The sequence below is a fragment of the Pseudorca crassidens genome, chromosome 2 (genome assembly GCF_039906515.1).
Source record: "Pseudorca crassidens isolate mPseCra1 chromosome 2, mPseCra1.hap1, whole genome shotgun sequence".
NCBI classification, from domain to species: domain Eukaryota; kingdom Metazoa; phylum Chordata; class Mammalia; order Artiodactyla; family Delphinidae; genus Pseudorca; species Pseudorca crassidens.
Genome location: NC_090297.1, coordinates 94,812,546 through 94,831,410, shown reverse-complemented (window position 1 = coordinate 94,831,410; position 18,865 = coordinate 94,812,546). Strand labels below are relative to the sequence as shown.

Here is an 18,865-nt window from a genome sequence, read left to right as displayed (position 1 = left end):
CCTGTGAAGCCATCTGGTCCTGGGCTTTTGTTTGTTGGAAGATTTTTAATCACAGTTTCAATTTCAGTGCTTGTGATTGGTCTGTTCATATTTTCTACTTCTTCCTGATTCAGTTCTTGGCAGGTTGTGCATTTCTAAGAATCTGTCCATTTCTTCCAGGTTGTCCATTTTTTTGGCATAGAGTTGCTTGTAGTAATCTCTCATGATCTTTTGTATTTCTGCAGTGTCAGTTGTTACTTCTCCTTTATCATTTCTAATTCTGTTGATTTGAGTCTTCTCCCTTTTTTTCTTGATGAGTCTGACTAATGGTTTATCAATTTTGTTTATCTTCTCAAAGAACCAGCTTTTAGTTTTATTGATCTTTGCTATCGTTTCCTTCATTTCTCTTTATTTCTGATCTGATCTTTATGATTTCTTTCCTTCTGCTAACTTTGGGGATTTTTTGTTCTTCTTTCTCTAATTGCTTTAGGTGCAAGGTTAGGTTGTTTATTCGAGATATTTCCTGTTTCTTAAGGTAGGATTGTATTGCTATAAACTTCCCTCTTAGAACTGCTTTTGCTGCATCCCATAGGTTTTGGGTCGTTGTGTCTCCATTGTCATTTGTTTCTAGGTATTTTTTGATTTCCTCTTTGATTTCTTCAGTGATCACTTCATTATTAAGTAGTGTATTGTTTAGCCTCCATGTGTTTGTATTTTTTACAGACCTTTTCCTGTAATTGATATCTAGTCTCATAGCCTTGTGGTCAGAAAAGATACTTGATACAATTTCAATTTTCTTAAATTTACCAAGGCTTGATTTGTGACCCAAGATATGATCTATCCTGGAGAATGTTCCATGAGCACTTGAGAAAAATGTGTATTCTGTTGTTTTTGAATGGAATGTCCTATAAATATCAATTAAGTCCATCTTGTTTAATGTATCATTTAAAGCTTGTGTTTCCTTATTTATTTTCATTTTGGATGATCTGTCCATTGGTGAAAGTGGGGTGTTAAAGTCCCCTACTATGAATGTGTTACTGTCGATTTCCCCTTTTATGGCTGTTAGTATTTGCCTTATGTATTGAGGTGCTCCTATGTTGGGTGCATAAGTATTTACAATTGTTATATTTTCTTCTTGGATCGATCCCTTGATCATTATGTAGTGTCCTTCTTTGTCTCTTTTAATAGTCTTTATTTTAAAGTCCATTTTGCCTGATATGAGAATTGCTACTCCTGCTTTCTTTTGGTTTCCATTTGCATGGAATATCTTTTTCTATCCCCTTACTTTCAGTCTGTATGTGTCTCTAGGTCTGAAGTGGGTCTCTGGTAGACAGCATATATATGGGTCTTGTTTTTGTATCTATTGAGCCAATCTGTGTCTTTTGGTGGGAGCATTTAGTCTATTTACATTTAAGGTAATTTTTGATATGTATGTTGCTATTCCCATTTTCTTAATTGTTTTGGGTTCGTTATTGTAGGTCTTTTCCTTCTCTTGTGTTTCTTGCCTAGAGAAGATCCTTTAGCAGTTGTTGTAAAGCTGTTTTGGTGTTGCTGAACTCTCTCAGCTTTTGCTTGTCTGAAAAGGTTTTAATTTCTCCATCAAATCTGAATGAGATCCTTGCTGGGTAGAGTGATCTTGGTAGCAGGTTTTTCTCCTTCATCACTTTAAATATGTCCTGCAAGTCCCTTCTGGCTTGCAGAGTTTCTGCTGAAAGATCAGCTGTTAACCTTATGGGGATTCCCTTGTGTGTTATTTGTTGTTTTTCCCTTGCTGCTTTTAATATGTTTTCTTTGTATTTAATTTTTGACAGTTTGATTAATATGTGTCTTGGTGCGTTTCTCCTTGGATTTATCCTGTATGGGACTCTCTGTGCTTCCTGGACTTGATTAACTATTTCCTTTCCCATATTAGGGAATTTTTCAACTATAATCTCTTCAAATATTTTCTCAGTCCCTTTCTTTTTCTCTTCTTCTTCTGGAACCCCTATAATTCGAATGTTGGTGTGTTTAATGTTGTCCCAGAGGTCTCTGAGACTGTCCTCAGTTCTTTTCATTATTTTTTCTTTATTCTGCTCTGCAGTAGTTATTTCCACTATTTTATCTTCCAGGTTACTTATCCGTTCTTCTGCCTCGGTTATTCTGCTATTGATCCCATCTAGAGTATTTTTAATTTCATTTATTGTGTTGTTCATCGTTGTTTGTTTCATCTTTAGTTCTTCTAGGTCCTTGTTAAATGTTTCTTCCATTTTGTCTATTCTATTTCCAAGCTTTTGGATTATTTTTACTATCATTATTCTGAATTATTTTTCAGGTAGACTGCCTATTTCCTCTTCATTTGTTAGGTCTGGTGGGTTTTTATCTTGCTCCTTCATCTGCTGTGTTATTTTCTGTCTTCTCATTTTGCTTATCTTACTGTGTTTGGGGTCTCCTTTTTGCAGGCTGCAGGTTCGTAGTTCCCGTTGTTTTTGGTGTCTGTCCCCAGTGGCTAAGTTTGGTTCAGTGAGTTGTGTAGGCTTCCTGGTGGAGGGGACTAGTGCCTATGTTCTGGTGGATGAGGCTGGATCTTGTCTTTCTGGTGGGCAGGTCCACGTCTGGTGGTGTGTTTTGGGGTGTCTGTGGACTTCTTATGATTTTAGGCAGCCTTTTTGATAATGGATGGGGTTGTGTTCCTGTCTTGCTAGTTGTTTGTCATAGGATGTCCAGCCCTGTAGCTTGCTGGTCGTTGTGTGAAGCTGGGTGCTGGTGTTGAGATGGAGATCTCTGGGAGATTTTCACCATTTGGTATTACGTGGAGCTGGGAGGTCTCTTGTGTACCAGTGTTCTGAAGTTGGCTCTCCCACCTCAGAGGCACAGCACTGACTCTTGGCTGCAGCACCAAGAGCCTTTCATCCACACGGCTCAGAATAAAAGGGAGAAAAAGTAGAAAGAAAGAATTAGTAGAAGTAGAAAGAAAGAAAGAAAGATAGAAAAGAAATAAATAAAGGAGGGAGGGAGGAAGGAAGGAAGGAGGGAAGGAAGGAAAAAAGAAAGAAAGAAGATAAAGTAAAATAAAATAAGATAAAATATAATAAAGTTATTGAAGTAGAAAATAATTATTAAGACAAAAAAAAAAAAAGGGGGGACGGATAGAACCGTAGGCCAAATGGTGGAAGCAAAGCTATACAGACAAAATCTCACACAAAATCTCACACAGAGATGTGTATGTGTATACACATACACACTCACAAAACAGGAAAAGGGGAGAAAATCATAAATCTTGCTCTAAAAGTCCACCTCCTCAATTTGGGATAATTCATTGTCTAAAGGAGGGAAGTAAGGAAGATAAAGTAAAATAAAATTATTAAAATAAAAAGTAATTATTAAGAAAAAAATTTAAAAAAGAAAAATAACACGGACGGATAGAACCGTAGGACAAATGGTGGAAGCAAAGCTATACAGACAAAATCTCACACAGAAGCATACACATACACATTCACAAAAAGAGGAAAAGGGGAAAAAATCATAAATCTTGCTCTCAAAGTCCACCTCCTTAATTTGGGATGATTCGTTGTCTATTCATGTATTCCACAGATGCAGGGTACATCAAGTTGATTGTGGAGCTTTAATCCGCTGCTTCGAGAGATTTCCCTTTCTCTTCTTTGTTCGCACAGCTCCCGGGACTCAGCTTTGGATTTGGCCCCGCCTCTGTGTGTAGGTCGCTGGAGGGCCTCTGTTCTTGTCTCAGACAGGACGGGGTTAAAGGAGCCGCTGACTGGGGGCTCTGGCTCCCTCAGGCCGCGGGGGAGGGAGAGGCACTGTGTGCGGGGCGGGCCTGCGGCGGCAGAGCCCAGCGTGATGTTGCACCAGCCGGAGGCGTGCCGTGCGTTCTCCCGGGGAAGTTGTCCCTGGATCCCGGGACCCTGGCAGTGGCGGGCTGCACAGGCTACCCGGAAGCGGGGTGTGGATAGTGACCTGTGCTCACACACAGGCTTCTTGGTGGCGGCAGCGGCAGCCTTAGCGTCTCATGCCCGTCTCGGGTCCGCGCTGTTAGCCGCGGCTCGCGCCTGTCTCTGGAACTCCTTTAAGCAGCGCTCTTAATCCCCTCTCCTCGCGCACCAGGAAACAGAGGGAAGAAAAAGTCTCTTGCCTGTTTGGCAGGTCCAGACTTTTCCCCGGACTCCCTCCCGGCCAGCCGTGGTGCACTAACCCCCTGCAGGCTGTGTTCACGCCGCAAACCCCAGTCCTCTCCCGGCGCTCCGACCGAAGCCCGAGCCTCAACTCCCAGCCCCACCCGCCCCGGCGGGTGAGCAGACAAGCCTCTCCGGCTGGTGAGTGCCGGTCGGCAGCGATCCTCTGTGCGGAAATCTCTCCGCTTTGCTCTCCGCTTTGCCCTCCGCAGCCCTGTTGCTGTGCTCTCCTCCGCGGCTCCGAAGCTCCCCGCCTCCGCCACCCGCAGTCTCCGCCCACGAAGGGGCTTCCTAGTGTGTGGAAACCTTTCCTCCTTCACAGCTCCCTCTCACTGGTGCAGGTCCCATCCCTATCCTTTCGTCTCTGTTTATTCTTTTTTCTTTTGCCCTACCCAGGTAAGTGGGGGGTTTCTTACCTTTTGGGAGGTCTGAGGTCTTCTGCCAGGGTTCAGTAGGGGTTCTGTAGGAGTTGTTCCACGTGTAGATGTATTTCTGGTGTATCTGTGGGGAGGAAGGTGATCTCCGCATCTTACTCTTCCGCCATCTTCCCGGAAGCCATGCGACAATGTTATTAATAGCCCTCAAATCTTGGACAAATCTCCGTCCTCTTTTGTGGAGTTTCTTAATGAGGAGAATGGGTGTATTACAGAGACTAGTGTAGGGGACTATGAGGTGTTGTGTTTTGTATTCCTTTATGACTGGTTTAATTTCTGCTAAGGTCTCAAGATTTAAAGAATATTGTTTAATGTTAGGAAGAGGCTGACTGCGGTCAATTTGAATTTTAATTGAGGGAACCAAATGAACCTGCGCAACGTGGGTTGTGGATTTTGCCGAGTCTCTCAGGGACGTTCTTGAGTTTTAAGTTTATGTTACCTTCCAAGCTTGTCTTAAGGGCAAAAACTGCTGATAGGTTTGAGGAGCTTGGAATGCCATCAGTTGTTGAGGGGTTGAATTAATTTCAAGGATACTTTCACCTCTTGGGACAAAGGGATACAAGTATTGATCTCTCTTCAAGTCTCTGCTTTCAGTTCCTTTGGGTGTATACCTATCAGTATACAGAATTGCTGGGTCATATGGTAATTCTGTGTTGAGCTTTTTGAGGAACAAACTGTTTTCTATAGAAGCTGCACCATTTTTCATTCCCGCTAACAGTGCGTTTTCATTCATCCTTGTTAATATTTGTTAGTCTCTGAGTTTTGTTTTTTGATAGTGCCCATCCTAACAGGTGTGAGACAATATCTCATTGTGCTTTTGACTTGCATTTCTCTGATAAGTGATGTTGAGCATCTTTTCATATGCTTGTTGTCCATTTATTTATCTTCTTTGGAGAAATGTCTATTCAAGTCCTTTGCCCATTTTTTAATTAGGTTATTTTTTATTGTTGTTTAATTGTAGGAGTTATTTATTTATTTTGGATATTAAATCCTTATCAGATATATGGTTTACAAATATATTCTCCCATTCCGTAGGTCACCTTATCACTCTATTGGTTGTTTTCTTTGCTTCACAGAAGTTTTTAAGGTGATGAAATCCATTTGTCTATTTTTGCTTTTTTGCCTGTGCTTTTGGGATCATAGCCAAGAAATTGTTGCCAAAGCCAAGGTCCTAAAGCTTTTATCCTGTGTTTTCTCCTAGGAAATTTATAGTATTAGGTCTTATGTTTCAGCCCTGGATTTATTCTGAGTTAGTTTTTTGTATATGTTGTAAGATAAGGATCCAACTTCATTCTTTTGCCTGTGGGTATCCAGTTTTTCCAGCACCATTTTTGTTTATTAATTTTTGGCCCCACTGCACAGCATGTGGGATCTTAGTTCCCCGACCAGGGATCGAACCCGTGCCCCCTGCAGTGCAAGCACGGAGTCTTAACCACTGGACTGCCAGGGAAGTCCCCCCAGCACCATTTGTTGAAGAGACTATCCTTTGCCCAATGTGGGGTCTTGTCACCCATGTTGAAGATCATGCGCCCATGTATTCAAGAATTTATTTCTGAGCTCTCTATTTTGTTCCATTATTCGATGTATCTGTCTTTATGCTAGCACCACATTATCTTGATTGCTGTTGCTTTGTAATATACATTGAAATCAGGAAGTGTGAGGTCTCCAACTTTGTTCTTTTTCAAGGTTATTTTGGTTAGGTGGGGTCCCTTAAGATTCTATTTGCATTTTTTTTCTATTTCTTCAAACAATGTCATTGAAATTTGAATAGGGATTACATTGAATTTGCAGTTTGCTTTGGGTAGTGTATTAGTATGTTTGGGCTACCATAACAAAATACCAGAGACTGGGAGGGTTAAACAAAAGAAATTTACTTTTTCACAGTTCTGGAGGCTAGAAGTCCAAGATCAGGGTTCTGGCTGATTTGGTTTGAGGTGAGGCTCTCTTACTGGCTTGCAGACAGCTCCCTTCTTGCTATGTTCCCAGAGGGAGAGGGAGAGAGAGTTGAGTGAATGAATTCTCTGGTGTTTCTTCCTATAAAGACACTAATCCTATTGGATCAGGACCCCACTGTTATGACCTTGATGTTGCCAGAGAACTTTCATAAGGTGATAGAATTTTGAGAATATCTATAAATTGAGGGGTACAAAGCCAATAAAGAGGGGGAGACAAAAATAAATAAAATAAATAAGTAAAAATAATATAGTGAGATCTGAGAGGCAAGGAATGATAATGGATCCTAGGTTGTAGAAGAAAATGATTATGGGACACACAGAGAGGACTTACAGATCATGTAGATTTTATAGGATTTTAAATTAATTGTTTTAAAAGTGCATTTTCCTACCTCCCCCCCCCATTCTGGTGTTAATAGTGTAAATAGTTGCTTAGTTTCTAGTGAATCACTTCTCTTTTCTCATGTTTGTAGTTCAGACATGGTTATCTTTAGCCTTATTGACTTTTTCTTGTCATATTACAGTACTAAATGGACCTTAAATAAGACACTTAAATATAATCTTTTTTTTCAAATTTATAGAGATTTTCTTGTTATATAATTGTAAGGTCCAAGTATGCAGTTACATTTTATCTTAAAATATTTAAACTAGTATATAATTTTCCCCACATATTAGCATATATTTTAATACTTCAGATATTTTTTATTTAAAAAGTAGATTATACATTTCTCTCAATTAATTGCCTTCTAATGGAAATACAAGGACCTAGGATAATAGGGAAGAAGCATAGCCTGAGGATCCATATACTTAATTCAGCACCCTTGTTTAGAAAACCCCACTGAGACTAACTTTCCTCATTTCTAAAATCAGAAGAATAGCTCCACCTCAGAGCTTTTGTAGAAGGACTGAATGAAATAACATATGTGTAAAGTACAAAATTAGATGCAGTTTGTAGCATTATATTATTTTCATTGATAAGCACCGTAGGAAATGTTTAGATCCTAGTCTGGTGTGCTGTGATCTTCACATTTAGTTAGAAGGAGATGAGCACCCAGTCACACCTCTCATGTTTTGAATCCCCTGTGGCTTCCCCACCTCTCTACAGAGCGGCTGCTTCCTACAGTGGCTGTGCCGCCCAATCTTGCAGAAATGTGTCCTGTCTCATAAGGATGAGAGTAGCTGTGAGAACATTCATATTGAGTGAAAGCAGTTGTAAAGTTAGTTGTTTATTATTTTTCTTCTTTTCTGTTTCTCTGGCAGCTCTTGAAGTCCCATTGGCTAGATAATTTTGCCAAAGACTCTGTAAACCCTGGAGTCGTGGTGCTGCTGGGATGTGGTGCCTTATCCAGCACCTGTGGTCAGCTGGCCAGCTACCCCTTGGCTTTGGTGAGAACACGCATGCAGGCTCAAGGTGAGTTTTGGATACAAGGATGACACTGATAAAGTAGTGCATCAGTAACGTGCTTTTGGAACTTCAGGTTCCACTGAGACAGCAGAGTGTGGTTTTAAGAGAGTATTTCTCAACGTTTTTGCATTATTGCCTTCTTAAGGAAGCTTTTTAGAAATTCTTTTCCAAATCAGTTCCTCTTCATGAAATTTTAATACCACGGCTACTCTGTGCATATATTGTATGTATATCTGTGGTTTATGCACAGAGTAAGATTTTCATGCTCCTGTTGAGAGTGCATGTTTTAAGAGTACAGTTGGCCCTTCATATTCGTGGGCTCTGCATTCATGGATTCAACCAACTGTCGATCGAAAATATTCAGCAAAAAGACTCCCAAACTCCAGAAAGTTCCAAAAAGTAAAACTTGCATTTGCCATGCAGTCCACTCTTTACATTTGTATTTACAGATCATCTACATTGGAAGTACTGGTTAATTAATGATTGACTGCTTGGTTGGGGGAGGGAGGTTGGTACTCGGAAGAGAGATTGGGGATAGAGGCGTCTCAATGCTCAGGGAGTACTGTTTAAAGAAATGGTAGTGGGTGAGATTGGCCAGGAATAAAGCAGAAAGTGAAAGAAAGGCACAGAATGAATACTACTTTAGCATAGCAATAAAAACCAGCAAATCATAAGAAAAGAGAATACTGAATCAGACGGCAGGAGAGCCAGGAGGGCGCTGTGTAATCAAAGTCGAGGAGACAGTGTCACAGTGGGGAGGAATCGCAGTTCAGAAGTTGTAGGTTCCATAATAACAAACAACTCCAGCCACCATTTACTGAGAATTTGACAGATGCCAACTGCTTTACATATGTTGCTACTGATTCTTTCAGTGCTGTGCAGTTTTCATTCCATTTACAGAAGAGATAGACCATCAGCTTTCAGCTCTCCCACTTGGCTAGCTAAGTGTGTTGGGACAAGTTTCTCTATCTTTCTAAACCTCCGATTTCTTACTTATTAAATGGGTATAATAACACTTGCCTTAGAGGATTGGTATATAAAGTAACTAACTCAATATCTAACACAGAGTAATCACTCATATTTGTTATAATCAAGGCATTCACTGTTAGGTGCCATACAGGGAGAATTATTTCTTGGGCCCCTTGGAATAAATTTTATCCTTTTATTCTGTTCGTTCTAGAAAATCATTCTGAATCATAATTGCATAGTCATAATAAAACATGCATGAATATTAAATTAGCCTGGTTTATTTTTTAATTTTCTAGCCATGGTAGAAGGAACCGCACAGCTGAACATGGTTGGGCTCTTTCGACGAATAATTTCTAAGGAAGGAATACCAGGACTTTACAGAGGCATCACCCCAAACTTTATGAAGGTGCTTCCTGCTGTAGGCATCAGTTATGTGGTTTATGAAAATATGAGACAAACTTTAGGAGTAACTCAGAAGTGATATGCTGAATTTTTTGCTTTAGCATAGTTATTGAAACTTTCAACCATCTCCAGAGTGACCTTTTCTCCTAGAGCTGCAACAAGTCCATGGCAAAAAGAAGCTGTATTTTTTTTTCACGAAAGGGAAGAGCAAATCATTGGTAACTTCAAACATTTGGACTCAATTTTATACATTCAGAAATGCTAAAAATCATTGTCTTGATAAGCTCATACAGTCTTGAAAAGGCAATAAAATTATATTTTTTCTTATTAGTCCTTTCTACAAATCTCTGCCTGGAATCCTAAATCTGAAAAAATGTACTTGCTGAACTAAATTTGCTTTGTGTGAATTATAAATCTTTGATCTTTATTTTGGTTGGTTCAAGTTTATGCCAGTTCCTTTATACTTAAATATCTTTTTCTTAAAAACAAAATGATTGGAAAACCTAGAAACTTAAATTATTTATGTATTTTGAATGTCTTTATAAACTACTTAAAATTTCCTTGTAGGACCATTCATGGAGAATCATTGCATGAAAACATAATCTTACAGCAGCCAAATAGGTATAAGGTCTATAATCTTTTTTTAAGCTGAATAAGAATGAACATAAGCGGCAGAACTTCAAGGCATGTGAATACCCTGGTCCACTTATAAGATTTTTGTGTAAGGAAGAGTGATAAAATAATATTTATTTCAGTGTGCACTTCTCCATTTGTCTTGTACTGTTATTTGGCTCCCAGGATGACACACTGATTGTCAGTATATTACTGTTAAATTATCAACACAAGGCAACTTATTTGAAAAATTCTGTTTATTGTCATTGCTTTGAAAAGCACCAGGAAACAAAACCCTTTTACTTGTATCAGTTTCTGAAGAGCACCTCTCTTCTCTTTGTCCTTTGTTTCCTACTTGAGTCAGACTTCCATTTCAATCAGGAAGGCTTCTGGGGACCATTCTTGGTTATCTGAAATTTCTTAATTACATGAAGTAGGTTGATCATGGGTGAATGGCGTTCTCACTTCCCCCTCACTTTTAATTTATTTGACCCTGCAATTCTCAATTTGGGCAGCACAAAGCTAGGAGAATAGTATATATTAATAGTAGTATATATTAATTTTATATATTTGGTACTATGAATGAAAGGCCCAATTTACAAACATGTACATTCATATTTTCTCTTTCCCCCAGCTTAGAAACACATTATGATATAGAAAATTTGATTTATAATATTGATAGCATGTTTTTATTTTACTGAAGCCATTTTTTTTAATCAACTATCTTTTCTGATTTGTGTGATTAGGACTTAGAAAAATATTTATTAATTGAAGTTATTCTTATCATTTTTCAATTTAGTTCTTTTTTTAAAATACCTTTATTGGAGTATATTGACTTTACAATGGTGTGTTAGTTTCTGTTTTATAACAAAGTTAATCAGCTATACATATATCCCCATATTCAATTGAGTTCTTAAACTCAAGTTTTATTTCTAGTAATTTGTTATAAATTGCCAACATTTTAATGGAAATGTAGTGACATAATAGACATTTACTTTATTTGAAACTACCTCTTATATTTTCCGAACCAGAGAGAAATGTTGGACTTGTGTTTGTGAAACATATCCTAACATATAGTTTTCATTATGTTAATTATACCTGATAAATGTCTCAGTGTTTTTATAATACATATGATAAGAATGGGACTCTTATCTTCAGGGTGTTTGTACTTTTGAATAATACATAAATGACAATATTAAGGAACATGATTAGCTCTTTTTTCACTTGTAAAATTATGAAATGAGTAAAATTTCAGCTACTGAAAAATATTCATTGTTCATTATGAATTTAAATTGTTTGCTCTTTAACATTTGTAAGGAATGAATGTGATTTATCTGTGTATCTTGTATCTTTTGAAAAGAGCCTGGAGTTGAAGATAGTTTATTTCTGGCATTACTGCATATTTACTTTCTGTTTATATTAAAATGTTTTTGAAATGTCTTGTTTCCTCATTTAAAAAAAATAGTGTAACTAAGGCAAAAAAAATGGCTGTGTCTTGCAGTTTATATCTTTGGCAGCAGTTTGAATAGTCTATAGAATTACTGAATAAGACTCACTGTAGTCTTTCCAAATATTTTGGCCTTTTCTGAACAGCTATAACAGTTATTACCTCTGTCATATATTTTGGTATAAGATGATATTTTTCGTGATGTCCAGATTCCACATTCACCATTTAGGGTGATACCCCCGGGACTCATAGTGCCAAAGAGAGTCCAAAGTCACGGGGCTCCTTGGCACATCTTGGTGGAGTAGCAGTTTGTCTTGAAGTTGTGGGAAACAAAAGCTAAGTAAGTTTACTGGTAAGTAATTAAAACAATTTTATAATGCAGATTTTACACCTATAAAGATTATAAAATTTGATTAAAAAAAATAAAACAAGACTGCAAAGAAATTCTGCTTTCCAACTTGAATGCTACCCGGCCTCCAGGAAAAACGTATTTGCCCTCCTTGGCTCTCAGGGACCCTTTATTAGAAAAATGTCGCCAATTTGTTTCTTACACGTTTGTCTTGTATCCCCATCCAGAGCGTAAGCTTCACGTGAACAGGCATTGCATTTTATACTATTTTGGTTTTTGAGCTTTACATCAGGTCACATGTATAAAAGTATAGCATAGGTTCCCTATGCCCAAATAAGAATTTTCCCAGCTCTTTTGTTCTCATGGAATTTCTTTGTTTTGAGAAGAGCACCAAACGAGTAATGATATGTGTGAAGAGGAGCAACAAATAACCCTCCTTTTCCTCCTTTGCCATATTCCCTGCTTGGGAGAAACACAGAGCAGACTGAGCTCATCAAATCGCTCTCCGGGAGAGCATGCCCTGCAAAATTCCATCTGCCCTTCTGCTTCCATGTAGGACAGAGCTGTGCAAAGGTCCAAGCTGCCTGGGCCTGGACCTGGACCTGCTGCAGCCCTCTGACCACAGTGCAATTGAAGACACCTGTTCACAGCCTTCTGGTTTTTTTGTTTTTTGCTTGTTTTGTTTGTTTGCAAATTGGACTCCACAAGCCTATACTCAGATGCTCGGCCATAGCCACTGCAGCGTTGTTTGTTGTGAAAGCAGAAGTGCCCCAAGCCTGGGCCACTTGGCATTTATTCTGTAAACATTCACTTGCTCATTGGTTCTTTCAGTGAGAATTTATTAAACACCTACTGTGTGTCAGATACTTTTAGGGGCTGAGGACACAGCCTTGAACAGGACTCCATACTTTTCCTAATGGAGATTATCTAGTGGAGACAGACAACAAACGAAGTAAGTAAAATATGTAATAGGTCAGATGGTGATTAAGTGTAGAAGGCAATGCTGGGGCCGAGGTGGCAATTTTAGGCAGAGAAGACCTTGCTGAGAAGGTGCTGTTTGAATAAAGGGCTGAAGAGGGCACGGGAATAGGCCACACTGGTGTCTGGGAAGGGCCTGGACCTGCTGCAGGCACTGGTGTCTGGGAAGGGCATTCTAGGCAGAGGGAATGCAGGTAAAGGCCGTGGGAGGAGGGAACATCGGGGAGGTCAGTGTGCCTGGAGTGGGGTGAGCAAAAAAGAAGGTATTAGGCGATGAAGCCACAGAGAGCTGGAGGGAGGCCTGTCTGCTGAGCACTTCCGGTACTGCAATAGCCACAGTTCCTTGGTAATGTTTCCTAACCAAGATTCAGATGTCTCTCCTCTGGGGCTGGGAGTCTCATTATTGGAAACATCACTGGAAAACCTTGCAGTTTCTGTAACTGTCGTGTCCATCACACACAATGGTTTTCCCTGAAACTGCTGTCCCAACATGATGGCATGTGTATAGGCTACTCTTTGCCTTTCCTTCTCTGGGAAGGGTTTTAATTTTTAAAAAGACAAATTAACTTAGAGACCTTAAAATCTTTCTAGACATTTTCCTAAGAATTAGAGAACTTGAATCTTAGCAAACCAACAAAGCTGTCATTGTGCTCACTTCCTTCTCTGGCCACCTTGTAACTGCCCAGGATTTATTTGTTTATAATTTATACAAATTGTACAATATTGAAAACAATCCTTTTATTTTTTGTTAGTTGATATTGTCTTGCTTTGAATTTACTTCCACCAAGTCAAGATAATAGTAACTGAAGAAGTGATTTGTATTTTGTTACTTTTAAAAGAGGGCCAGGGATTTTAAAGCATTATGAATTACTCTTTCAAACCTAACCTTATCGCAGATCCGTGGTATTTGCTAATCAGGTGTGTTTTCCAAGAGTTTACACTCATCTTTTTACACACCATTCTACAATACAGTCACAACCATGGGTTCAGGATGAATTAGCTTAAATTCCAGAACCTGTAATCAATGTCAGCCACAGATATGCATCACTCAACCCCCAGGGGAGGTCTCCACATGAATCTTAGTGTGCCAACTGGGATGTGCAAAACGTGACATTTCTGAATTTTCTTTAAATTAGCTTAAATCCAGCTGGAAGCTCCTATACCACTCAGTGTTGTGCAAGTGACCTGGGATCTTGGCCCCTATGGACACTGGTCATGGTCTACCATGACCAGTTGCTGCTAAGGGGCCCTTTGTTGCAGCCTGTGTGGTCCCTTGGACCCCATGGCTGTGCTGTGCTTGGCATGGGGGTAGTTGGTAAGACATGGGGCATCTGTACCTGGGGTCTGGCCTTTCCATTCTGCAAGGGTTAGGAGTTGAATGTGAATCTCTCCATATCTTAGGATCCACCAACCTATGTCTCCTTTCCAGGCCCTGGGTTTGTCCCTTTTCCTTTTTGCTCCTAAAGGCACCCATCTGCTCATCCTCTGGGACTCCTGGCATCCTCTCTGCAGGTAACTTAGATGCTTGCAAAAGACAGAAGAGCCTCTGATTGAAAGTGACTTCTGTTTTCCACTTTTAAAAATCACTGAGGGAAGGAGATATTAAAGCCCTGCCTCCTTGTCTGAAATGAGATGAAAGGGAACATATAAGCGGAATAAATACAAATTAGTCCTTCACTCAGTTATCTTGCTGTTGGCTCTCAAAACACCTCCTGCCCCTTGTACTCTGTGTCTCAGGAATGAGCATTATTGTGCCGCAGAGTGGTGGGCTCTGCTCACGTGAAACAACACATCATTCAGCCTACTGAATCTCTAAATCCCCAGAACGTTACTGATATGTGGCAATGTAGCCTCACAGCCAGACGGTTCAGTAAATAGTGTCCTGAGTGAAAAGTCAACAGTATAATTGAGAGCTGACACTTTTCAAGGAGATGGAAGGAGATGGGAAAGAGAGGAGATGGAAAGAAGAGGGTAAAATTAATTGTAATGTGGAAAAGGATGATAAGATTCTTCGGAGCTAGAACTGTTTCTAAATCTGTTTTGTTTTTGGATGATTTAGGGCATATGTGTGTAAGCCCTCAGAAGACATGGGTGATAAGGTGCAAGTGTAGACTTACAGGTAATAAGGACTCGGGTGCTTGAGGCTTTTGCAGTAAAAGAATCTTCAGGCAGACTGAAGGTGAGGAGAAATTTTTAAGTCCATCCGTTTGTGATTTGTTCCTCCTCTGATTTTGTTCCCTTCCCTCTTTACTCTTTATAAAGATGTCCCTTCTGGAGAAAAATGAGAAAATCTTTCATAAGGTAATAAAACTATATCAAGGAGAGGAAAAAGTCAGTAAACAACTGAAGAATTTTGCTGTAGTTTGAAAATTTTGCTATTTCATATGTTTGTTTTCTTTAACTAGTAAAAATGTATGGCTATTGTTTTAGGGACTTCTGACCAGATTATGAGAGATGCTCCTCTCTTTGTCAGGCCTTAATAATTCACTTATTTTTCTTACAAGGCAATGAGCACAAAGATTGAGAACATCAAGAGCCATACATTGGCCAAGATGATGTTATTCGGCGAAGTTCTTTCTATTTTTCTATGGTACTATTAACTTATAAGCAGATGGTGACTCCTGGTGAGGTATTTCCCTCCCCTTTTCAGAATTCCCAGCAGTGGAGTTCCCCTTGGTCAGGAGGGGTAGGAAGAAGGACCTGGAGAAGAAGGTTCAATACAGTGCTGTGGACATGCCCTCAAGGTGAGAAGTGAACCGACAGCCTTATTTATCACCATGATAATTGCTCATGATGTTATTCAGCTATAGATTTGCCCACTTGGGGCACCATGGGCCATAAATATGGTTCTCTAGTCACTAATATAGACTTTCCAAGTATCAAGCATGCCTAATTTCTGAGAGAGAGAGGGGGAATTGACTGATGAGTTTGGCAGCCCACTTCAGGCCTTCCCTTGTTGAGCTTGTATAAATTCTCTCTTTAAAAGCAAACAGCACAGCCTTTGGGAACACTCGTACAATCAAGCTCTTCCTTTCCCAGGTGGTTGGATAGTCATATAGCAAATGGCTAGGAGCCTCAGCCCAAAGGAACAGTATTTTCCAAGGATTTCTTGCCATAATTTACCCTTTGTCTTACTGACTGGGAACAGAGGAGTTACAAAACTCTTTAAGTAGATCCTTGTATTTGTTCCATCATGCAATCAATGCAAAGTGAAATGGGAAGGCTGATTTTTACCTGTGGTGGTGATAGCACAGGACCAGTAAAATAGTGACACCTGGCCCACAGAGCAAGGCTTCGAGGGTGCTGGTCATGGGAGCTTTACCCACAGCAGCCCAAAGACCACCATTCCCAAAGTATAAACTGTTAGTTCCTAGTTATTGATTTAATTTTTTAATTTTAACACTATGGCCTTTTTTTTTTTTTTTTTTCACCGGTACGCGGGCCTCTCACTGTTGTGGCTCCTCCCGTTGCGGCAGGCTCCGGACGCGCAGGCTCAGCGGCCATGGCTCACGGGCCCAGCCGCTCCGCGGCATGTGGGATCTTCCTGGACAAGGGCATGAACCCGTGTCCCCTGCATCGGCAGGCGGACTCTCAACCACTGCGCCACCAGGGAAGCCCACTATGGCCTATCTTGCATTAGCTTTTCACTTAGGACCAGATACGATTGTTCAGTTTCAGATGATTCAAATTAAGATGATCTACAAAGTGAGGTAAGGCCAAGTTTACTTCAGCCTTTTAGGTCCAAAGTTTATACTCTTGACTCTCATAAAGTGTAATCCAAATGGTATATGCTCCTTCTGAGGGAAATCATTTTTTGCCAGGCAATAGAATGGTGACTTTAACTGGGGTGGGCGATGGTCTCTGTATCCTTGTTGATTGCGGCCCTTAGGAGGATACTGACAGCCTTGGTTGGGTAACTTAAATGGACACATGTACATAATTGCCAATTTAATGTTAGAATGAACTGTCGAGGCTTTTCCCTGCTATGGGAGGAGTCATCTATTGCAGTGCATATTTCTTAGAGCAAAGCCAGGTATTTTTATGGAACCTCCAGGATTTCCAAAGTGAGCCAATAAGTATGTACCTCATACCAATTGCATATATAATATGTACAAAGTAATACAGATTAAGGAGGAAGTTACAAATTTAATAAACTTGTTTGGAAGAACAAAAGTAAACTAATTTTTAGTAAGGAGACATTGTAACTTCTCAAGCAGATCTTCTTAGACATAAGTTGAGTCTTCGAAAGTCATATTTTTTACATGGCCTTCTTGACGTATAATTGACATTCGATAAACTACTCATATTTAAAGTGTATAATTTGATGTGTTGACGTATCTATTTACCCATAAACACAATCAAGATGATGCACATACCGTCACCCCTAAAAGTTTCCTGTTGCCCAGGAAATCACTTATCTGCTTCCTTGTTATCACTATAGATTAGCTTGCATTTTATAGGATTTCATATAAATGTCTGGCTTCTTTGACTCCGCATACTGGTTCCTTTGTGGTGTTATATGTGTCAATAGTCCATTCCTTTTTATTGCTGAGTAGTGTTCCATTATAGGGATATTCTACTATTTGCTTATGGACACTGACCTATTGATGAGCATTAGCACTGTTTCCAGTTTCGGCTATTACAGATAAGCCGCTATGAACATTTATGTACAAGCTGTATATGGGCATGTGTTTTTAATTTCTCTTGGGTAAATACCTAGGAGTGGCATGATTGTCCCACTTGTTCCACATCCTTGCCTTTCTGGATATTTCTCAATTTTAGCCACTCTAATAGGAGTTATGGTATCTTATTGTGGTTTTAATGTACATTTCCCTCAAGATATGCGCTTTTTTTTGCCACCAGTTTTGGTAAAAACTGTGTTTATGAGTGTATACATATGTCAAGGCTTATCAAATTATAAGTTTCATCATGGTTAAGTGTCTTTTCAGATATTTTGACCATTCTGGGGGGTTGTTTGCCTTATTTTGGAGTAGTGAGAGTTCTCTCTATATATTGTGTATGAAGGTCCTTTTTCAGGTATATCCCAATCTGGTGATTGTCTCTCCACTCTCTTAGCTATGTCTTTGAAGAGCAGTTTTTAGTTTTGATGTAGTCCAATTTATCAATTTGTTCTTTTTGAATCATAGTATTATATCTAAGAAAAATTTCTTAGCTTTTAAGATTTTCTTCAAATTTTAAGAACATTTTCTCCTGTGTTTTCTTCTAGAAATTTTGTAGTTTAAAGGCCTTGAATTTAGATCTATCATCTGTTTGGAATTAATTTCTGTGTATGGTGCAAGGTATGGATTGAAGTTCTAGCTTTTGCATATTAGTATTCAATTGTTCTGGTACCATTTGTTGAAAGGACTATTCTTTCTCTACTGAACCACCTTTGTACCTTTGTTGAAAATCAGTTGTCCATATATATGTGGGTCAATTGTTGGACCCTATTCTGTTCTGTTGATCTATTTGTGTATTTTAATGCCACACTGTCTTCATTACCGTGGCTTCATAAGTCTTGAAATCAAGTACTGTAAATTATCCAAACTTGTTCTTCTTTTTCAAAGTTGTTTTGGCTATTCTAGATCCTTTGCATTTCCATATGAATATTGGAATCAGCTTGTCAATGTCTACAGTGAAGCCTGCTGGCAATTTGATTGGGATTACATTGAATCTATAGATTAATTTGGGGAGAAATGACATCTTTCTTAAGATGTCAGAAGAGAAGGTATCTCTCTCCATTTATGAATTAAAAAAAATTTTCTTGATAATATTTTATAGTTTCATAGCAATATGTTTGAATCTAACAAAAAGTCATAACATTGAATAAAAATTGCAAGTTGTATAAGAATACTTATGATATGTCACCTTTCATATAAGTTTAAAAAACCCACCACAATTAGTTACCAGTATAGTATTTAAAAATAACATATAGTTTAAAATATAGTTTTAAGAAAAGCAACATTCAGATTAGTGGTTGTTGTTGGGTGGGAGGGGGTTATAATTTAGGGGGCTTTCTGGATACTTCAGCAATACTGTTACATCTTAGGCTGAGTGATGGAGACACATCATATTTTATATATACATACATATTTTTATATAGAATATTTCATTGAACTATTTGAGTCAAAACTGTAAAATAGCTGTATAATTTCTAATCTACTTAAAGAAG

General features: G+C 39.1%; 1 protein-coding gene across 2 annotated transcripts in view; it reads left to right on the top strand.

Annotated features, from left to right (window-relative positions):
- The window catches only part of SLC25A24 (solute carrier family 25 member 24), a 57,978-nt gene extending 46,623 nt beyond the window's left edge, over positions 1 to 11,355 (top strand). For both annotated transcript variants that reach the window (XM_067727091.1, XM_067727090.1), the window contains exons 9-10: positions 7,792 to 7,942; positions 9,202 to 11,355. In XM_067727091.1, coding sequence (XP_067583192.1) covers positions 7,792 to 7,942; positions 9,202 to 9,386 — 336 coding nt within the window. In that variant the 3' untranslated portion in view covers positions 9,387 to 11,355. The remainder of the gene's footprint in view (positions 1 to 7,791; positions 7,943 to 9,201) is intronic.
- The last annotated feature ends 7,510 nt before the right edge of the window (positions 11,356 to 18,865 follow it).